Below are 22,353 nucleotides of genomic sequence, written 5' to 3' on the forward strand. Positions count from 1 at the left end.
TACTCTCTTTCATTTTGAAGCCATTCCCCCTTGTCCTCACTCTATGTATCCTTGTAAGAAGTTTCTCACCATCTTTCTTGTAAACTCCATTCAAGTACTGGAAGACTACAATTAGGTCACCCTAAAGTCTCCTCTAGGCTGAACAATCCCAATTCTTTTAGCCTTTCCTCATAGGAGAAGTGCTCCAGCCTCCTCATCAGGGTGGTAACCCTCCTCTGAACTGGCCTGAGGAGAAAAAAAAAAAAAAAAAAAAAAAAAAAAAAAAAAAAAAAAGAGAGAGAGAGAAGGGGGAAAGAAGGTAAAAGACAAGAGAAAACCAGGGAACAGCAACACCAAACGCCAGGGGTTAAGTAAGTACTGTAAACTTTGCCCCACTGAAGACCTCAGAAAGGGCTCCAACACCACACATATCTGCCACAACAGCACGGGGACAACGAGAAATGAGAGCTCCCTGCACTTTGCCCCCGGCAGAGAATCCTCCTCCTTTCCCTCCAGCCCTTTGCCCAGCCATGGACGCATAGCCCGGGGCTCTGCCAGGGCCTGACATGGCGGCGGCGGCCTCAGCGCCCGGCGCGGCGCATGCGCAGTCCCCGCCCGCCCGCGGCGCGCTCTGACGCGAGGCGCGTAAACAAAGCGGCGCCCTGTGGGAAGAGGGAAGCGCTACGTGCAGGAAGAGGGAGCCTCCATCTTAGGCGCTCGTCGCGGCGGCGGGATGGCGACGGATAGCCGGGAGGAGAAGGGTATGTGGCGGTAGAGAGGGCGGCAAGCGTTAGTTCCTGGGGAGGGGGGAAGGCTCGGGCCGAGATCGGGCCCCCGCCTGAGCCGCCCCCGCGGCCACCTTGGAAGGTGGTGCTGGGCCTTCAGCCTGGGAGGAGAACGTTTCCTCCAGGAGAACGGAGGGGCGGCGGGGTCAGGAGTGACCCTCCGAGGCTGATTCTTTTGCCGAAGCCATCCCTGTGTTTTGTTGGAGAGCAGGAGGTAACAGGGCCCCTCATAGCTTGGCGTCCCCGGGCTCGGGGCAAGGTGACTCGAGCAGGGCAAAGAGGGAGAAGTTCGTGGGCCCTAAGTTTTACATTATCGACAGGGAGTTACTGCAGCTTCTTCTTTTCGCAGAAAGTGTTTGCTGTTTTTATTGCGGCTTTTTGTTTCTGCTTGGATCGCTAGGCTGTTTTGGTTTTGGGGTGGTTTTTTTTGTACGATTTTTCTGTGGTGGGATGTAGTTGCTGTAGTAAGCAGAAACTAGTGTTGGAATCTTATTTTGGCGATAGTTGCTCGGCTTTTTTTGCAGTCAGCTGTGATTTCTGGGCACTGTGGGTAAATAAATTCTAGTTAGAGGAATCGGATGATTTCAGAGTCATTACTCAGGAATAATAATCTGGGGTAATTAGTGTCGAATAATAGAATCGCAGCTCTTATAACTGACTACCGCTATTCACGGAGGCTGAAGCGATCCGCATGTTATCTGTGAGATTATATTAATCAGTCCCCACAAAATAGCGTCTTTAGGAAGCAAAACCAAAGTTAGGTGTAGCAGATTGCCGTTTGATAGTGCAGAGAGTTGTGGACTTACAAAAAGGACAAAGTATCACTGGGGTATTGAGGCTTGGATTGCATTCCTTTGGATTTCTGTGGAGAATAACGCTTCCTCTAAAGCCTTCCTCAGGATATGCGTCCATAAAATGGTTTTGTCAGAGCGGTAAAGATTTACTGTCTTAATATTTATTGTGAAACTATATGACATGGAAAACTCCCAGTAGATTTTGTTAGAACTGATAAATAAATTAATTAGTGGTGCTTGATCCTTAATGGTATTATTGTAAGACTGGTAGAATTAGGATATGATCAGATTGTGTTGAAACAGATCTGTTCGCCCACTGTGGTTGAGCTCTGGATTTGAAATGTTTGCTTGTTGTCATCTATAAATTTCAGTTAATGTAATTATTTATGCCATTGGGCTTGAATTTTATTTCTTTGTGTTTGTTAATCACTTGCAGTGGTCAAGTTATATTTTTACTTTAATTAGACTTTAGCTATTTCTCATATGAAAGGGGTTATTTTGACTGAATACCAGGTGTTGATGCACTTTTGCAGCTGAACTGATTTCTGCTGTAAGTGTTTCCATTGGAAGAGAAATGCTGTTTTACCACTTAAAAAAAGCAGAAATAAGGCTTGCAGACCTGTTTGGTATGAAATCACAGTCTTATTTATTTTATGTGCAAACTCAGATTTTTGCTTCAACCCTTCCAATAGTTCTAACTCTCCAGGTCAGCAGAGGAGATGGCCTCCCAGGCTACCTTCCTGCTATTTTGGGCGAGTTAAATTTGTTCATGGAAGGATCCCACAAAAGCCAAGTGACAGGAAAGCCCTGAAGGTTTCAACTGCAAACGAGGCCCATCTAACCTGGAAGGGATTTAGGAGAGAGTGTGTATCAGACTTGCATTTTCTGTTAATTTTTCCTTCTCATTTACTTCTGAATGAGCTGATACAGAGTCTTTTAGCACCTTTGAATGCTGCTGCAGTAGGTAGGTTAAATGTAGTTTACTCAAGTATGCTGTTGTCTCACCAAGAGGGAAACAAATCTAAGGTTCAATATGTATGATACGAGATGGATGATATGTTTAATTTTCTAATCCCAGTGGACTTCTTTTTTATTAGTGTCCAGTAAAAAAACCTTGTGCTCTGGACTTGCCAAGCTTCCTGTGGGCAAGCAGAATGCAAGCCAGGAAATTGCACCTCGTGTTTGGCAGTTGCACAGCCATGAATCTGACTCTCATATTTATCAGTCACAGCAAGAATATTTGCTATGGATGTATAGGTGTCTACAAACAAAAGGAGATTTTTCTCTGTTCCCAAGAGAGTTTGTGTTGCGTTTAAATGCCTGCTAACTGTGACCTGCCAGGGAAAGGTTTGATCCACCTCTCTCTGCACCATTTCCTTTGCATTGATGTGGTCCTGGAGACACTGCCTGAGCAGTCCAGAGATCACTTCTGAAAATGTGGAGAAGTGCCAGCAGGAAAGTTGGGCACATGCTGACTTCAGATTTGATAGTATATAGTAGAGGGGCAATTATAATACTATTTTTTTTATATAAATAATGTGGATTATTTTGGTTTTTTTTTTGTTTTGTGGCTCAGCTCTGTATTTTGAGATAGACAAGCTGCCAAGCTCTGGAGGACTAAATTTGCTGCATTAGCCCAGTTTCATGCAGTGCAGGAGTCCTTACCTGCATCTGCTCTGGATATTGTAAACTAGCTGAATCCCTGGAGTTTGCTCTGGTTTCTTTTTCCTGAGCACAGAAAATGCAGTCGATCGCAAAGTGGAAAGAACAAAGAATTTTGGAGAGATTCCAAAATTAATACCTTTTTTATTTTTCCCTTTGCATGCTTAGGCTTAGTTCACTCTTACTTTTTTAAATGCTTGGAATATAAATCTGGTACTCTAAAGCTTGTGGCTCCTTTTAATAGAATCACCATCAACCCTTTGGTTTCAGGCAAAGTGAAACAGCCAGAAATGGTGACAGATTTTAAAAGTTTTGTGAGCAGGTGTGGTCATTTACTGCTTCTGGCATGAACTTTGTTTAACACTTGCACTTTTGATCAAGTTGTGGGGTGTTTTTTCAGAGTTAATGATGCAGCAAGTAAGTACTGCTTTCCCCATTGTGCTTTTTCTACTTGTAAATGAATGACAAAGCCCACCCTTCTGACACAGCAATGACAACAAAAATAGTGAAGAGAGATAATTCAACATGCAAGTTTCGGAATTTTGCAGGGATAAGGGTCCCTCCTCTTTACTAATGGCGCTCAAACCATTTCCTGGTCTCCCTTTTTCTAAAATTTTATACAGACTTTCACATTTAGCTTTCATTTGTAGGTCAGTTTTCCTGCAAAGCTTTTGTAACATGAGGAGCCAACTTGGACCTTGTTAGAGGTCTAAATGCATCTTGTGACGTATTTTAATTCTTTTTGCTCTGCTTGATCCTTCCAAATGAAAGTGTGGAAATTAATCAAATAGATGTCAATTTTTGCTTTGTTGCAGATCTGTAGCACTAAAGGAAATGTCTGAGTTTGTAAATACTAGTTTTGTAGTTTACATATCCAGACTTTTTATAGTTGGTTTTGACTTTTTTTTTGTGTATTTTCAGATGGTGAACTGAATGTTCTGGATGACATTTTGACTGATGCTCCTGACCAGGATGATGAGTTGTATAACCCCGACAGTGAGCAAGACAAAAGTGAGAAAAAGGGTATGTGACCTTGGTAGTGGATGTTCTGCAGGAACATAAGTGGTAAAAAATGTCTTATTACAGTTAGTCTTTGAAGAAGTGGATTTTATAACTTGATTCAAAGAGTGAATGAGTTCCAGAAGTCTTTATTTCATGGACATGTGCTTTTTCACCTGACCCTCCAAGCAAACAATCAAATCCATTTCCTTTTGTCTCAAGAGCAGTTGCTAAATCTGGCTTGTTCTGAATTCATTTGCTGGTAGAAAATGACTGTACTCTTTGGCTCAATGAGGTGAGATGGAAGTGAAGCAAAGAGGTTGCAAAGTCTGATTCCAGCTCAGTTCTTGGTTTGGCTTTAGGCCAACCCCATAAGCATTTAATTTAGCATTTCCATGTAATAATCTAAGAGATATGTACCTCTTGTGAAGTAAAGTACATGTTTTAGGACATGTTCCTAAGAAGCAGTTTTGAGTGTTGCTGCAAAGCCCACAACTGGAGGATGCTCCCTGTGACTGCAGCAGGGTAATTACCTAAACCAGAGAAAGTAGGAGCCTCTGTACAATTCCTGTTTTGATATTGGAAATAACACTGAACTTGATATTTCTTTCTATTTAAGGATCAAAAAGAAAAACTGACAGGATGGAAAATGCTGAAAGCAAGAGGCAAAAACCTTCTGTGCATTCCTCGAGGCAGATGATGCCAAAGCCTCCCAGTTCATCGGTTAGCAATAACAAGAGGATAGTGAGTACGAAAGGAAAGCCGGTGTCAGAGTACAAGACTGAGGAGTATCAGAGATCTGACAGAAGCAAGCGCCCCGATGGTGATCGAAAGATGCGAATGTCAAGCAGTTCCAGGGAACCTTATAAAGGACAGCCAGAAAAATCTTACCTGAGGAAGAGGGAGAGTGACAGAAGGGCAAAGTCTTCCACACCGGATGGTTCAGAGGTATTAAGTATTCTTGCTGCCTTATAAATAAAGCAATTTTATGAGACTTTTGTAAGGCACGTTCTCTTAGGACTGTGTGTGCATCCTGACAATGTTGTATGACTGCTGATTCACTTTTTCTTTAAACATCAGAGAATCAGGCATGATGTGGATAGAAGACCAAGCAGATCTAGCCATTCTTCTAAAGAAGAGGTGAACTCAGAGGAATATTGTTCAGATCACGAGACTGGCAGTAGTGGTTCCTCTGAACAAGGCAACACTGAGAACGAAGAGGAAGGAATGGAAGAAGAGGAAGATGATGAAGGGGAGGAGGATGAAGAGGTGGAAGAAGATGGGGAGGAAGATGAAGATGAGTATGAACAGGATGAGAGGGATCAGAAGGAAGGAAATGACTATGACACACGGAGTGAAGCCAGCGATTCTGAATCTGAATCTGCCTCTTTCACAGATGGGTCAGTCAGATCTGGGTCTGGTTCAGAAGCATCAGGTAGGCAGCATGCTAATGTGAAATACCTTGCCACTGAAAGTTTGGCTTAATTTTAAAAATAAACACTTCCTGACCATGTCAAAAGTAAGCTGTGGTAGCAGAAGTCAGGAAGGTGTTAATTATGAAATACTTTAGGCAAGGAAAAAATGTACTGGAAAGTGGTAAAACAAAACTGTGAATGTCCAGATTACGGTGTTGAGGATTCACTATGTTCTTGACTGTCTTTGCATTGCTGTTCAATGCTTTGAAACACAAAATTTAGTATTTTCTGGGGTATCTAATGGTTTCATTATCCACACAATTCATTTTAATTTAGTGTTGAGCTGTTTGGTGTCCATCTAGATGGGTGACTAGGTAGACTGGTGTGTGAAACCACCACATCCCTGGGGAAGGATAGCTGAATCTTATGTAGTGGCTGTGTTCATCATAGGAAATCTAAACATAAGTTGAAATTATTAGCTATTAGGGCAAATTTAGAATGAAATAAATGTTTTAAACAGAAACTAGAAGCGATTGTTTTGTGTTCGTATATTGTAGCTGGTCCGAACTTAAAAATATGAAGTGCTAATGATGTAAATACTTTTGGGTTTGGCTGTTCGTTGTTTGTTTTTTCTAGGAAAGCAGCTTGCAATCCTGTTAAGATTCCTATTGTGTATCTTCCTTGTCTGAAGTCTCCATAGGTGGTCATCCTGCTTAATATGCTGCCTTTTTTAGCTCAGCTCTGCTGTTTGGAATTAGAGACAGCAAGGTGTAACCTAGAGACAAGTGAAGCTGTAATAACTGTTCTAAAAAGCTCTGTGGTATAACGAAACACTTTCTTAAGAGTGGAAATAATTGCCTGTGTGCCACAGTGTTTTGGTTTCCTGTCTCTTACCATTTTTTTTAAGCTCTGAGCAGATGAGCTCATATCACTATTGCTACACAGTTTGTGCTAGATGTTGCATATTTGGGTGAAGGCTGGAAAGAAGTGCTAACCCACCCTTACTAAATATAATAAAAATAAATTCTGTCTCTAAACATTGCACAGATTTATTAGATTTGTGATATTCATCTTCCTTTTGTGAATGAAAAGTTTGAGTAACTAGCATTTGCTTCTTTTGTGCATGATAGTTTTGTGGCAGCAACCGCAATTTTAATGTGCAAGCCAAATGGTAACTTCACTTCTACTGATGCTATTTTCCTGTCTCAGTACTTTTTAAACTTAACTTTGGCTGTGTTTAAAATATGGCTTTTATTTTTTCTTGTTTATTTTAGATGAAAAAAAGAAGGAGAGGAAGAGAGCTAGAGGAATCTCTCCAATTGTTTTTGACAGAAGTGGAAGTTCTGCATCAGAATCATATGCAGGTATTCTTCCCTTTCACTGCTTATCATTGTGACTTGCATCAAATTTTAATATGTAATCTAAAATAAATGTAACTGGCTGTAGAGATACATGGGGTATGTAGCTTTGTATAATTTGTAATTGACTTCTGGCATGTTGTGTGTGAGTACCTTTGGGGGGGAAGTAGGCTTTCTTGTTACTTTAATGCTATTCTGTTGCTTAAGTGGAAATTTCACTTTTTTTTTTTTTTTAACTTGGAAGATGATGATTCAGTGACTAGTTTTCTGAGTAAGAAATTGTTCAAATACTATTTTAAAAAAACAAACGCAAATCAAACAACCCAAAACTGAAACCAAAAAGAAAAAAACCCAAAACAAAACACTCGTGCACATGAATAGTATTTTTTGTGTGTGTGGGTGCGCGCCAGAAAGCATAATTTGTCATGAATGAAAATTGTATGGGACAAGGCTGTAGAAATTGTATCTTATCTCTATTAAGGCTCAATCTGAACAAATGTACTTTGGCTAAACACAGGTTCAGAAAAGAAGCATGAGAAATTATCATCTTCCGTTCGTGCTGTCCAAAAAGGTATCATTTAAATTTGAATTTTTAATGCATGCCCCATAGCAAGCCATTGTCTCTGTTGATTAAATTACCTGCAAGTAGTGATGTTCTGATATAAATCAATTTGAGCACGTCATTGTTCTGAGCATGATAATTGAATCTTGAGCTACTTTTGCATGTTTTGAAAGCGATGTGCAAAAATTCAGTCACTTTGCTCTTTGCAGAGGCAGCAAATTTAAAAAGGCAGTGCTTAAAACTGCAAAGAGGAGCAGTATTCACCATCCTCTATTGAACAGTTTGTGCTTGTTACAAGTGTTACCCATCATTTATGTGAAGATCCTTAAGCAAGGAAATAAGTCCTATATATCGGAACATCACTGAATCATGCTGATTTTATTTTACTTTTTTCTTTACTTGGATATCTAAGTTTAATTTTGGTTTGGTTTCCCCTGGCATTTTGTGCTCTGCAGTTTTGACTTCAAGTTGGGTGGTTGACTGTGATAATACATAGATAGGAAATGGGTGGGATACTGTGTATATTGAAGGAAGAAAACAACTATCTGTATTAAAAGCAATATGTTTGGTAAGTATTTACAGTTCAGCTTATTTGATACTTTGTTTTCTTTTCAGACCAAACAAGTAAGCTTAAATACATTCTCCAAGATGCAAGATTCTTTCTCATCAAGAGTAATAACCATGAAAATGTATCGCTTGCTAAGGCGAAGGTATGTTGAATTTTCTTCAAACTGATCTCTTTGTTTTTCAGACACACCCACCTTAGTTTAGAAGAGTGTGTGGTTAGATGTGTTATTTTCTTTATCACTTGGATCTCGGTAGATGCAGCAACAAAAGTTACTGTGCCTTGGTTCTTCTGCTTCCACTGTAATCTAGAAAAGGTCCTAGACCATTGGCCATTTATCTTGGCAAGAGTAGAGTTAAAAAGGTCCTTACTCAGGGTCTGTTTGATAACATCCTAAGTCAACTTCCATCAGGAATGCTGTGGTGGTTTTTTTCTCCCCTCCACCAGCACCTCTGTTCATGTTGATGTACTCTGAGAAGGTTCAGAAGGTTGTGTGGAAATGTATGCTTGGCATTGCTGGTATAAGTGAGTTCTTTGGGAGGGATTCCAGAGCACAGGATTTCAGCTGTTGAGGAATTGCACTAGGTGTCCATTGCACCACTCCGGTAGTTTTGTATTGGCACTTGTTCTTTGGAACAGATTATAGAGAAAATACTTGATTTGCTGTTACACAATGCACACAGAGTAGGTGATTCTATTAATGAAGATTTTTTTTTTTTAATTAGGATGAAAATAGCATTAAAACGATTAAAGAAATCTCAAAGTCCATGGCATGTTTGGTTTGCACCCCTCCTTCCAGCTTTGAAGGTGCAGTAAACACCATTCTGACTGGTGTTTGCTTTAGCTCTATAAAGGAGTCTATCCTTTTTTGTACTCCATCTGTGTATGGAGCTGCAATAGTATCCTGGTCCCTGAAGTTATTGGAGTGGATGCTTTGTCTCTCAGTGTAGAGGCATCAGTGCTTTGACGTTGGACTTCCATGAAACTCACTTTTGTGGTGCTTTTGTTCAGTTCACAGCAGGGATTTACAAGCAGCCAAAAGCCATGTGATCTAACTGAAAGCTAGCAAAACCCCCAAATAGTTCTCTGGTGGCTATGATGAATTACCAGAATCAGACAAACATTGATCTGAGTTCAGAACAAGGCATGAATACTTACCTTCACTAGAACAATGCAAGGGATGGAACATTGACTTTGCTATGTAGATCACATTCTGAGGCTGAAGCTTGTTTGCCCAGAAGATGGACAGAGGAGTAATTCAATAAGCTGTTATTCTATATCTTAGCTCCATTAGTACCTTAAAACAGGTTGGGTTTTATTGTATGTGACTGCATAAAGGCTGGTGAAAGAGAAAAGATACTACTTAGTAGTAATAGCAGATGTGTAAGGATAAACAAAGTGATTTGTCTTACCAATTTGAAGTGTTACTTCAAATTTTGTCTTCAAATGGTATCTTTGATGTTGCTGGCATTTCACTAAAAGAGTTTCAAAGTCTGCAAACTGTCCTCAACAAATCTGCAATACTATACTCACGTCTATCTGCCCACCTTTTCTTATATATTCTGTTAGTTTTTCATAATTTATGTGTGTTATATAATACATAAATTCCCTAAGTCACTTGAAACATACATGAAAACTTTCACCCTTACTATTTTTAAGTTGTCTACCTATCACTATAATTACAGTGGAAGTCTTACAGATGGTCTAAATGCATCTTCAGTGTTCAAAAAAAGATTGAAAAGCCAGTATTTTAGAAGTTTTAGCACAAGGCAGGCTAAAATATTTCTTGAAGGAAATTAATTTAGCAATACCCTTTTCTTTCTATTGTCTTATCTTCCAGTACACTATTTTGGTCTTGTTTTCTTCATCTACATTATACATATGTTAGCTAAATCATGAGATGAACTCAGGTTTTGGTGATGGTGTTGGTGTTTTTCTGTTCTAGGGTGTATGGTCAACACTTCCAGTGAATGAAAAGAAGCTTAATGCTGCATTTAGATCAGCAAGGAGTGTTATTTTGATATTTTCTGTGAGAGAAAGTGGCAAATTCCAAGGTAAGGAAAAATGAGCTGTTATCAAGGTCAGTGAAAGTGAGTTTTATGTGCAATAGCCTTTTTGTTGTATCTTTGTTAAAATTAATACAAAATCCTTTAGGGTTTGCAAGATTATCTTCAGAGTCCCATCATGGAGGATCGCCTATACATTGGGTGCTGCCTGCAGGAATGAATGCAAAAATGTTGGGAGGTGTCTTTAAAATTGACTGGATTTGCAGGTAAATAATTGTATATTTATGTTGCTGCTAGTAACAAGGCATTATAATACCATTTCTGCATGTTACTCAAGTGCCAACAGCATCCTTCTGAAACTCGATTCAACCAGAGATCTGTCCTCACTGCGCACTTGAATAGACAGCTGTGGATGGAAATAGAAAAAATATTGATGTAAGGACAAATCTGTCTTGATCTGACTGAACAAAGAAAATACTACTGTTCTAAAATGACGTATGAAATAGTGCGGGTGTTGCATAATATATAGGTTGTGAGCATTATGTTCATTGATTTAACTGAGTATCCTCTGACAGAAAAGATTTTAAATCTCTGTTAAGGAAAAAAGTTACAGCAGTCCCGTGAAACAAACTGCCTGGTTGTACAAGTGCTGTGGACTGCCAGAAAGACTAAATACAGGAAAAGTGAGACTTAGAATTAGAGAAAAATCTGTGTTGGAAAAGTCTTCTTGAAGCTACTGACTCCCACCTCCAGCTCAGAGTACTTCTTGTTTCATAGTTAGGTCAGTGCTCAGGCATTTATTTCACTAGGTGCCAAGAGCTACCACATGTAGAGACATTGTATTCAGATGGTGAGATAATAAACAAGCACAATCTCGATATTGCACAAAGACCAAAATACTTTCTTTAAAAGGAGAGCCTGTCATGGTACGGACTGCATTAGTTACTACTGGAATAAGACAAAATGAAATCTTCAATTACTGATATGTAGAACATAAGAATATGTTCCAAGACCTTACAGTACAAAGAATAACAGGGTTATTTTATATGTAATCTCCTGCTGTATACGTTTTAAATTATTTTCTTAATAAAAAGACAGAGGCAAAACTATAAATGGTGCCACTTGCATATTTAGGCGGGAATTGCCGTTCACTAAGTCCGCTCACCTGACCAATCCTTGGAACGAACATAAGCCAGTAAAGATTGGACGCGATGGACAGGTTTGTTAATTCTTACTTTTTTTCTATAACTGACATTCTCTAGTGCTTGCTTCCAGCTTTCAATGTGCAGGAGATTAGGAATGTTTTTAGAGCAGTTACTTGCAGTAGAGTGCTGTGGCAAAGGCACTCTGCTGCTTTCTAATGCCATCGTGGAAGAAGGAAAAGGAAACAATAAAGTGCCAATTCTGTTGCCATCTTCATGATAAACAGTGTTTGCTTCAAAATTGTGTGATATTTTGAATTTGAAATGTAATGTGCTTTGCATTGTGTGATGTGCAAACCTTATAGTATCAGGTTTTAAGAAAATGTTTTGGTATTTCCAGTTGTGCTCTGCATTGCATTTTTTTATATATACAGTATTGCTTAAGGCATAGACTCCCATTATAGAATATATGCTAAGCAAATTTTAAGTGGGACTGGCTCTTTGTCTTGTCTGACATACAGAGTACAGGTATGTTGCTGCTGTTGTCACGTACATAAGCTGTGGGTAAAATAACAGGTTGTGCTTTCTTAAGACAAGGTAGGAGGTAATCTCTGCACTGTATGGAAAATGTCAATTCCGTGCTGCATCATTTTGCCCATGGGTATGTTTGCTTTGTTGCATAGCAGGAGAAAAACAGCAGTTTTGGTCTTGTTTTTAGTTTAGTGTGAACATGAAAAAAAAAAAAAAAAAGGATTTCAGTTAACTTAGCTTCTGTTAAATGATCAAAGAAATAATTTTTTTTAATGTTTTGTCCACAGTAGACTTGCAATCGGGACGTGGGTTTCAGCTTTTTTCATCAAATTACTGTACTGTTAGGTTCTAGACAAGCATCTGGTCTGATGCTTGCTTTCCCTGCTTTTCAAGTCTGGTTATTTCCTGAAGTGGTTGTCATTTATCCATTTATATTGCACAACTCTGAATGGATCTCTCTTCTGAGGATGTGTGTGCTGAAATTCTGCCTTTAGGACATCATTTGGGAAGGTGTTCTGCAGGCCTTCCGTCACCAGTTTGAAGAAGCACTTTTTGGGATTGTTTAGCACCTGGCTCTTGCTGGACTTATTTGATGGCCCAAGTTCTTGTACTGGGAGTGTCAGCAAGTCTGTCCCTTTCTCCTCCAGACAACTTGTGGTGTTCAACGGTCCCATTATCTCCGTCTTATTCCCCTTTTACTGCCTATTTCTCTTTTAATCTAGACTGGGGAGATCCAACCTGCTCAGTCATTCATGTAGGAATTGTTGCATGCATTCAGTTATTCTTGGTGCCCTGCTTTGAAGCTTTTCCATTTCTATTGTCCCCCTGTTTTTTGAGATTCAGAGGCACAGCTTCACCTAGTATTTAAGGTGTGTGTTTGGAACATGAACTTCCAGTGTGATACAATGACTTTTTTATTCCATGTTCCTTTCCTAATAACCCTGAACACAAACTCCTTGTTTTGACTGCGGTCAGACATTGAGTTTGTATTTTCATGGACCTGTCTACCATACACTGAAGAATTCACATTGAGTGGTAGTAGTCAATTTCATCAGGCCATGGCTTTATATGCGAAGCTGGGATGGATTTTTTTTCCTATGTGTGTCACTTTCCTTTCTGTAATAGGTGATCATTTTCTTTGTGATGAAAAACAGTTCTCTGATTTTATAGCAAAACAGTGATGTGGCCTGTATGTCTCATGGGAAGATATGGTTACCCAAAGTGTTGGACTATTTTATGAAAATTCTAAGTAGTGCCTAAAGAGTGAAAGGTAACGTAAGTGAATTTTGCTGTCTCTAGTGATACTGAAATCTCTTTAAAGTGTCCTTTTTTTTTTTTTTTTTTTTTTTTTTTTTTTCCTTAAATGTATGTTGTCAGTGTATTTGGGGAGAGTTTCATTTCTTCAGTTTATGAACCACTACTGAACTTCTAACTAATTCTAGGAAATTGAGCCGGAATGTGGAACCCAACTTTGTCTTCTCTTCCCTCCTGATGAAAGTATTGACTTGTATCAAGTCATTCATAAAATGAGGCACAAGAGAAGAATGCACTCACAACCCCGATCAAGAGGACGCCCATCCCGTCGAGACCCCGTTCGGGACGTGGGAAGGTTAGAAACGTTCTTTGGACTGATAATAGGCACATGTGTCAGAATAACGTGATGGAGGAATGTGATTCGTCAAAGCTTTCCCTGCGATAAAGAAGAGAGAAAATCCTCAAATCAAGCTGCATGGACAAGTTTGTGGCTTCATTGAGGATTTCACATGGTGGTTCCCCGGTCTGTCATTTTTCAAGAGGAAAATGGGGATCTTTGCTTTTGCAGAAAAAAGCTCTTAAAGTTCTGTCTCTAGTTTAGAGTAGATCATTTATTGAGTTAATGCAACATGTAATGCTAGCTGTAGGTAAGCTTGGCTTGATTATGAGCAGGCTAGATGGAGAGGAGGAAATATTTATATGCCAAAAATGTGTTAATATCTTGTAAAAGCCTTTTCTTTCAGGTGTGTCTCTGGATAAGCCTTATCAAATATGGGACTTTTATAAGGATCACTTAGAATTTTGCAGAAGATGTCGCCTCATTTTGAGGATAAAATATTTAAGTTATTTTGATATTCAAGAGGAGCATTATTGGGACTGTTTCAAATTGTGTCACCGTGATGTGTTAACCCTATTGCCAGATATTCTCTAACATGTAACCACTGAATTCACACATCTTGCTGAGCTTCTGAAAACAGTAGGTTCTTTCCAAAAGGGATCAAGTGGCCCTTGGAGACCCGGCAACAAACCAAAAAGAATGGCTGTTGCTGTGTCTGTATATACAACCTTTCCAGATGCTGGCAGTACCTGTGGACTTAAAGTATTTTTAGAGGATCGACATGGTTATTGATCACTGCTATATGAACTTAACATCATTTTCCAGGAAAAAGGGGGTATAACTTGTTACAGAATTGGAGAAGTCTTTGCAAAGAACTGATACTAGCCCTTCTGCCAAACACCTTTTCCCCGTGGTAGCCACTTTGCATACAGACTGATGTATGGTTTGGGCTGAAACGTTTGGTTAAGTTTCCTTTTTGTGGAAACGTCCTGTGGTAGGTACAGAGCCCCAACAAGAGTCCCCATTTCCTTGAGCTTAAAAAAAAAAAAAAGGACACTGTAACGAGTAGGTAGGAGGAAACCTGGCAGCGCCCCCCTATTTTTGGCTTTAAAGGACTGAACACCAAGATGGCTTTTGGAGTTAAGCTAAGAGGTTTCCAGTGCAATAAAGTATATACAAGTGAAGGTTTTGCAATGGACTGCAAACTATACATATAACACCACCACACCTTCTCAAGCCTGCCAGGGCCTCCATTTATGTATGTGGCTTACAGCTTAAAGTCAGTAGTTGGACTACTATATGAACTGTTTCTATCATATTTTATACCGGTCGTAAATGCACTCTCAAAACTACAAGAAAGCGGTATGTTTATTCTTTACACCAGCTTTTATTTTCTTTGAATTTGCTGTAGATGCAACTGCTTTGGTTTTTGGGCTTTTTGCTCATACTAAAGAATCTGCTTCCATTTTAAAAAGCTTAGTAACTGGGTATGGTGGGCTTTAAAGACTGAAGTTGGGGAAGGGAGGGAGAAGTCACTATTTATAAAACTAAAAGCTGTATAAGCTTGTTACTCAGCCAGCAAGTTGCACAGTAATTAAGCAATTTAAGAAAGTGTTAATGTCTTGTCATAAGGAATTATACTGTTGGGGGAGGGAGGAGGGGTGTGGGAAGGGAATGGTTTTGTAGCTGCTTTGTGTTAGGAAACACTGTTGCATTAGTACTGGAGTCTCTCAGTACAGTAATGTTTATGTACCTTGGAGCAAAATAAGCAGCCAGTTGTCAGCTCTTTTTTGAGCCTAACAACTGGAATGTAACTTTATAAGGTAGAGCAGAGTTCTTAACCTCTTTTCCATTGAAGAGCTGTTTCTATAGAAAAGAGCCCTAATTATTTTAATTATTAGGAAGTTTGAGTGTTATTAAATTGTAAAATACACCAGTGCATTGCTAGTAAATTGCTTAGAACAAAAATTATTAGAAATAATATAATTGGCCTATTCAACTAGGAAGGTCACAGTTAAAGTTGCAATTTCACAAAGCATGCAGAATTTTATTTAGAAATGTTATGGAAGTAGATATTTTAAAGAATTCTTTACCCTATAGCTATCAAATGCAGTAGTCTTCATATCCTTAGACTGCAATGTTCTGTGAAATTTTTTGTTGTCCAATAGCTTGTTTCAAAATGTAATGTGGAAAGTGTAATGTTAATGCCTAAGTTTGAGTTTGGTTTAGACAAATTTGTTCCCTTTTGTTAGGTATGAAGATACAGTTGGATAGAGTTCCTTCCTTAACTACCAGAATTCCTGTAGATAGAAAGTAACAGTGGAGTGTATGTAACTGAGCTATTTCTGATTCTTTCAGTTCATATTTAAACCTGTAGAATATTTTGAAGCAAATAGAGTTGAGAATGATTACATTGATATCCTGGGCAGCTCAGACTATTCCTGTGAGTTATTCTGCTGCAACAAATGCTCCAAGCAACCTTGTTTAATCTTTGATATCTAATTTGTGTAGGCGTCGACCAGAAGATTATGATATTCATAACAGCAGAAAGAAACCAAGGATTGACTATCCCCCTGAGTTTCACCAAAGACCAGGTTAATATCTTACTATGAAGATTTGTGTGCACCAATTCACAAGTGTTTTCTCTTTTAGCATATCCTTATTAATTCAAAAATAAAATACTGATATAACTGGGATATGAAAATGTGACTTGTTCCAAATGCTGCTTGCTGCTTTAACCCACCTCTCACAGAAATCAGTGACATTGTTTCACTGGTTTGAGAGTTGAGTTAACCTAAGCTGAGCGCTTTCCTAGAGCCTTGAATTATGTACATTGCTGTGAATGATCCTCACAAGTGCTGTGTTAATGTGGGCACAAGAATAGATCTGATCTACTTGTCAAGATGCTAATCATCAAATGAAAATGTTTGAATGTCAGCTGTCTGCCTGACTAGCAGCCTTTGTGTGGAGATGATGGTAGACATTCAGTTATGTTTTCAAAGAGATTTTTTTTTTTACAAGCTTGACATGAGTTAGGGAGGGGGATGTTGCACTGCATTGTGCAAGAGGATCTAATGATGAAGGGAAATTTGTTATTCCCTAGAAAGAAATGTTTGCAGTGGTAGTGCAGCTTTTTTTTTTACTTCAGAAAGCAGCTATTAAGGAATTGTCACCTTTAGTCTACCAAATTGTGCTTTGCATCTCTTACAAAAGCAGATTCTGCTATTTCAGATTTCTAAACCTGTTTTGAATATGCCTTTATCTGTTCCAGCTTGTGTCCAAAGCCTGCATTCTTTCATGCAAAGAGTATTGTTGCTGTTCTGCATCTTTCTAAGACCATTGTTTAAAAAACAGAACAAGATTTTTAAAAAATAATGAAGCTCAGAAGCACTCATTTTAGCGCAGGCGTGGCTGGTATTTTATACCATTCTGCTAAGCTCTTTAAAGGGGTTTACTGAAGCTGTAAGGATTCTTTGCCCTGTGGGGCTTTTCCAGATACATTTTAGTTTGTTTTTAATTTCCTGTGTGACATTGTATCCAAAACATAAGCTTTAAGGGTTGTCCAAATGAACACAGTCTACTGAATACACAGGAAGTAGAAACAGCCACATGCTAACTGCCTGGAAACAGTACTCTTCAAATTCATGTGCATTCCTAATTCATTTAACTAAATTTCAAGTCTTTATTTGCACAGTTTCCCTCTTGCATATTTGTTGATACTGTGTGCAAGTTCTTAAGGGTTTATCAATGTCACTTTTTTGTTATTACATTGTATTGGAAGTAATTGTCTGCATTGTCTGTTAGAAGTTGTAAGTTTTCAAGAGTTTTTTTTAAAGTGAGGGTAATGGCAGGTAGACATAATTTTATAGCTGGCACAAAATGAAAGGACGCTTTCTAATGAATATAATTTTTAAGATTGTTAAGATGAGATGGTGAATTGAATTAATACTGCTTGATGTTCGAACAGGGTATATAAAGGATCCCAGATATCCTGAAGTAGACAGGTAAGGTGTGTTCATGTTATTCATTTTATCCCCTGGTAACTTGTCTGCGTGGATAAGTTGGATTTAGTTCTACAAATTTTTATTCCCAACAGACGATTTTCAGGAGTTCGACGAGATGTATTTTTAAATGGGGTAAGTTGCATGCAAATTTTTGGGGAACTTTATGCAGCTCTCTGCACTTCCAAAGAACACTCAACATAATTTTTAATATTATTGTCTTTCATTTTAGTCCTACAATGATTACGTGAGGGAGTTCCACAACATGGGACCACCGCCACCATGGCAAGGAATGGTTTGTGTCTTGTTGAATTCGACTCTTCTTAGCATACAGCTTCTTTTTGTTTCCCCCTAATGGAGCCTGGCATATTCAGTGTGCTCTCAACTCTTTGCTTTTCCTAAAATGTATCTTTGCTGTAACAGTGTAAAAAAATTTAGGGAAAAAATACTGATAGCAAGTATTTTGAAATTTACTCTCAGCTGTAGTCTGGCATTCTTAGTAAGCTCTGAGGAAATAGCAAACCCTCCTTAATCCTAGATGGGAGGGGTGTGATCACATGCTGTGGTCTGCTAAATGTTCATGGTAATTGGCTCTCGGACAGCAAATGCATCAGACAGGTGGACTTGTTGAAGCGGCTCATGGAATGGGCTGCTGGGCTCTAGCATTGTGCAGTGGCTTGCTTTTGGCTATGGCAATGAAGCATGCAGGAAATGAGCAAAATGTTCTGCACAACATAATTAAAATAAGTCTTCCTGTATTACAGCCTCCACTGAAATGCACTTTTATTCCTAGTCAGATGAGCAGATACGAGTGTACGTATCTACAACTGTGTAGATAGTTCACTTGGACAAGTTGTGGTTTTGTCTTTATGTCAGGAGAAGTAGTCATAGGGAGATTATTTTGGTTATATTTAGTAAGCCTGGCCTGATTTTGCATAACTGTAAAGAGTCTTTTGGCTCTTGTTTGTACTGGCAATGAGCAAAAAGCAGTGGCAGATGAAGAGCCACTCTTACTTTTCTCAGCTGAAACGCAGCTCTTTACAACTGAAGGAAGTAAACAGATGGGGAGGAAAAGAGTTTTTCAAACTCAGTTAAGCCTCCAGAAACTCCCTTTTTTTTCTACTCCCCTCTTCTGCATGCAGTCCAAGTATGTCCTAGAATCCAGTGCTTTCATCTACTTTCTTTGTAACAAAAATGCAAGCAAAGATGCTTTGGTACTGTGGCAGAGGAAGATCTTACTGATTTGAAAAAATGGAAGAAATCAGCCAAAATACATCTTGTTTTAAAAAATACTGTTTTGTCAAATAATTTGTCTTGCAAAGTCAGGTTTTTTAATTTAGAATAGAAACATATTCATAAGGAATGAGTATGACTTGTTTCTATAAGAGCTCACTGATTTGGACAGAATTTACATTCTATATACAAAGGTTTATAAAACCCCAAACTAAAACGACCGTATTTAAGTAGCAGAAGTTTTATGTGCGGTGTCATGTTAAGGTAGATAAATAAGGAAGGAAAGGGATATTGGGCTGTGGGGAGGATGTTTACCAGACTTCTCCAAGCAATGGTAGAGAGGTAGTAAAGCATGCCAGCCTAATGGAAAGTAGTCTGCTGTTCAGTTAGGAGGCTGTGATCAGATTTATTTAGATGCTGTGTTTTCCATCTGAATGATGCACTCCTTGTGTGCATTCCTTTGCTTCAACAAACTTCCTGTGACTTTCTTGTAGCCACCGTATCCAGGTATGGAGCAACCACCACACCACCCTTACTATCAGCACCATGCACCTCCACCTCAAGCTCACCCTCCATACTCAGGACATCATCCTGTACCCCATGAAGCGAGATACAGAGACAAACGAGTAGTAAGTGTCCACGCAGAGGGGATGCAAGTCTGCAGGCTGGAATAGGAATCTGGGGTCCAGGAGTAGCCTAGCCTGAGATTTGTTGGCTATGATAAACGGCATGTTTATGATGTGCATTAGAGTTCCTTGGAAAGATCAGTTGTTTAGATTGACTACACACTTCCAGCAAACTTGAAAAGCCTTTCTCTCCCTGGTAAAGTAGAAGTGATAAATTCTCAGACTCTTAAGTGTATGCTTAAATTGGCTTCCAGTCTGTCCACCTCTGAACATTTTCACGTTGAAGCCCAGTTTGACTAAGGACATGCCTGTAACTTTGCTTGTGCTCATGGACAGCAACTTTATCAGCAGACTTTTGTGTTTTAAAAACTTCCTACAAGCACATCAGAAAACAAGGCAGATTGTTAAATTTCTGTTAGCTGCTTTGAAAGGCTCCTTAGCTTTCAGGTCTCTTGCTGGTGTCTGGCATTTGAACCCCAGATTCCACACATGGATGCTGGACGCTTGTTTGGTTGGATTTGTCTTTTTTTTAAATACTGGGCTTTCTGAAGAGTTAGCGTGAGCCCTGTAGATAAGGGAGGGAATTCTGATCTGGGAAAGAAAATAGCAGAGCTGTCCTCTCATCACAGCACGACTATGACATGAGAGTAGACGACTTCCTTCGCCGCACACAAGCCGTTGTCAGCGGTCGGAGAAGCCGGCCCCGGGAGAGGGACCGAGAGCGGGAGCGCGACCGGCCTCGAGATAATCGGAGAGACAGAGAACGGGACAGAGGCCGTGATCGGGAAAGGGAAAGAGAGAGGATTTGTGACCGGGACAGAGACAGAGGTGAAAGAGGTAGATACCGAAGATAATCTATCTGGAACCAGTGCTCACTTGAAAAAAAAAAAAAAAGCTTGTATTTTTTTGTGTGTTTACAAGTAGTACCTTTTATTTTCAGCTGTCTACTTAAAGTTCATTGTGTAGAAGGATTTATAATGACCCTCTCTATTCCAAGCATGCAGTGAACTATGAACTGGAAAAACTCAAATAGGCCAAAAATAAAATACACAAAGCTGACACTCAACTTCTTGTTTCTATTGGAACAGAGTTGGAAGCAGCTAAGAATGTAGATATTGATTAATTCTCAATAAGTGTTCATCTACTTAGTGACTTCATTCTAGGTTTTTGAATACTGATGGATAACTGCCTTTTTCTTTTTTCTTTTTTTTTTTTTTTTTTGCTTTGATGTTTTCTTCCTGTAGTTTCATATGGTTCGATGGGAGAATGCTGCTATCAAGTATGCAAATATTGAAGTATGATTTCTTTTTCTTTTTTTGACGGTATGGCAGTGTTGTAGCAGCCTTTTTTCCCCCCTCTTTCCCCCTCCCCATTTTTTCACCCTATCTGTGAAGTCAAGTGGTTTATTTTCAGTCTTCAGTAAGGAAAGCAATATTAAGAAGACACTATTGATACCTGATTTTTAGCCTTTTTAAAAAATCTTCCTGTGTTCAGTAACATTTTGGTCAGTTCTCTTGTCTGGTCTCTTTCCAAAATGTACACATTGCTTGGAATGTTCACAACCTGCGTGTGTGGAACCAGAAAATATTGCTGTATTCTACATTGCTACCATTTTTTTTTATAAAAATAAATTGATAACTATTGAAATGTTTAAAACTTCATGTCAGGTTTCTTGGTTTTCTAAGCTTGACAGCTTTGCTAGATGCCGGCACTTCTAGGAAAAGATCTATGGTCAGAAATAGTTCAAATGTTCTTTGTGGTAAGTGAAATTGATCTGAAGCCTGAATTTAGGAAAAGGACTGCTGATATAAAACATAATTGCATTTCTGTTTCCTTGGTGAAGTAGCCAATAACTCCAGCAGCTCATCAGAGTTACTAAGGCCTTATATGTTCAACTTAATCTTATGATCTTCAAGCTGTTGAGAAGCTATCCTCAGCCACAATGTACCTGTCTCAGGAATGTGTTAGTCCTGCAAGATCCACAAGTCTGCACATGTGTTCTTTGTAGTGATCACTTGTTACTTCTCTTAAATAGCAAATATTTTAACCTAAAGGCCAATGTTAAAACTGTGAGGGGGTGGGGTGGGGAAAGTAAAACTTCTAGTTAAAGTTCTTCAGTTTATGGAAATCCAGCCATTTTCAACTTTACAAAACTTGTAATACTAGCACTGTCTCGGTGGACTTCTTCATAAATGTTCTTCAGTGTCTTCCATGTAACAAATCCAGACTGTGCTTTAAATACCTCCAGCTCTACCCTGCTGGGTGCTGCAGCTATTCTTATAACAGGCAATATAGGACTGGCCACTGTGTGACATTTGTGGAAATGTGGATTTTTGATCTGGTAATAATTTGTGTTCTTTTTATTTTAGTCTACAATCACAGTAAACATGTACATGTGTTAAACAAAAAAAACCTCCAATGTACAAGTATGTTTGGATTCTTTAAACAGTACAAGAGGCTGAATATGTGTTTGGATTCCTCAACATAGTTTGTTGTACACAGAGAGGTATTGGCTGCTGGAGGATTAGATCAGTCTGTCAGATTTAGAATACGTTCTGTGTCTAATTGGAGAAATGCATCATAGACCACCCTCATACTTTGGTATCTTTCTCTGCATTATTTACAGACTCTAAAATTAAGAGGAGTTGTTGGTTTTGTTTGAGCTTTTTTGTTTGGGGTTTTTTTTTGTTCATTTACTTTTTAATTGAATACTAGATAAACCAAATTTCTCTGAGGAACAAAGCACCTCCTTACAGCGACTGTGCAGCAACTTTGTCCAGCTTTTCCCATCTATCCTGTTTCCAGTGTCTTTTGTTAGCATTGTCTGACCAATACCTGTGCAGTGTGCTGGGAGACTTGCTGGCCTTCTGGCATCTGAACTGACATCTCAGCAGCTGGATGACAGGGGCTCCTAGTGGTCCAGCTTGGTGGAGCTGTGCTTAGGGACCCACCCGGCTCTCTGAACCATTACAGCAACCCCTTCCTCATCTGAGGCCTTAGTGTCATGCCCCTTTCTATTCACTGTGCATATTCCTGGCTATGATCCCATCATGACAACAGGAACAGTACACCAGAAATTGCCATGAGATGCAGTAGTCTTCTTG

The 22,353-nt window shown here is 39.2% G+C and overlaps 1 protein-coding gene across 4 annotated transcripts; it reads left to right on the forward strand.

Moving 5' to 3' along the window:
- Positions 1-608: 608 nt before the first annotated feature.
- YTHDC1 (YTH N6-methyladenosine RNA binding protein C1) lies at positions 609-22,157 on the forward strand. Of its 4 annotated transcripts, XM_083861989.1 has the most exons (18): positions 609-740; positions 4,142-4,243; positions 4,839-5,167; positions 5,300-5,654; positions 6,909-6,998; positions 7,510-7,563; positions 8,170-8,264; positions 10,065-10,173; positions 10,274-10,391; positions 11,260-11,344; positions 13,241-13,407; positions 15,901-15,983; positions 17,357-17,393; positions 17,486-17,525; positions 17,623-17,685; positions 19,118-19,252; positions 19,879-20,086; positions 20,494-22,157. In XM_083861989.1, exons 1-18 carry the CDS (start codon positions 713-715, stop codon positions 20,541-20,543), a joined length of 2,148 nt encoding a protein of 715 aa, XP_083718115.1. In that variant the 5' UTR covers positions 609-712; the 3' UTR covers positions 20,544-22,157. The 4 variants fall into 4 exon arrangements, with proteins under 4 accessions (XP_083718115.1, XP_083718117.1, XP_083718116.1 ...); XM_083861991.1 differs by lacking the exon at positions 7,510-7,563; XM_083861990.1 differs by lacking the exon at positions 20,494-22,157 and having other exon boundaries at positions 19,879-20,235.
- The last annotated feature ends 196 nt before the right edge of the window (positions 22,158-22,353 follow it).

The sequence above is a fragment of the Zosterops lateralis genome (genome assembly GCF_965231275.1).
Source record: "Zosterops lateralis genome assembly, chromosome: 5".
Classification (NCBI taxonomy): Eukaryota; Metazoa; Chordata; class Aves; order Passeriformes; family Zosteropidae; genus Zosterops; species Zosterops lateralis.

Coding starts and splice junctions, on each gene's coding strand:
- YTHDC1 (XM_083861989.1), top strand. CDS start 713: ATGGCGACGGATAGCCGGGAGGAGAAGG. Junction 5,655..6,908: donor GTCTGGTTCAGAAGCATCAG/GTAGGCAGCATG, acceptor TGTTTATTTTAG/ATGAAAAAAAGAAGGAGAGG. Junction 6,999..7,509: donor TGCATCAGAATCATATGCAG/GTATTCTTCCCT, acceptor GGCTAAACACAG/GTTCAGAAAAGAAGCATGAG.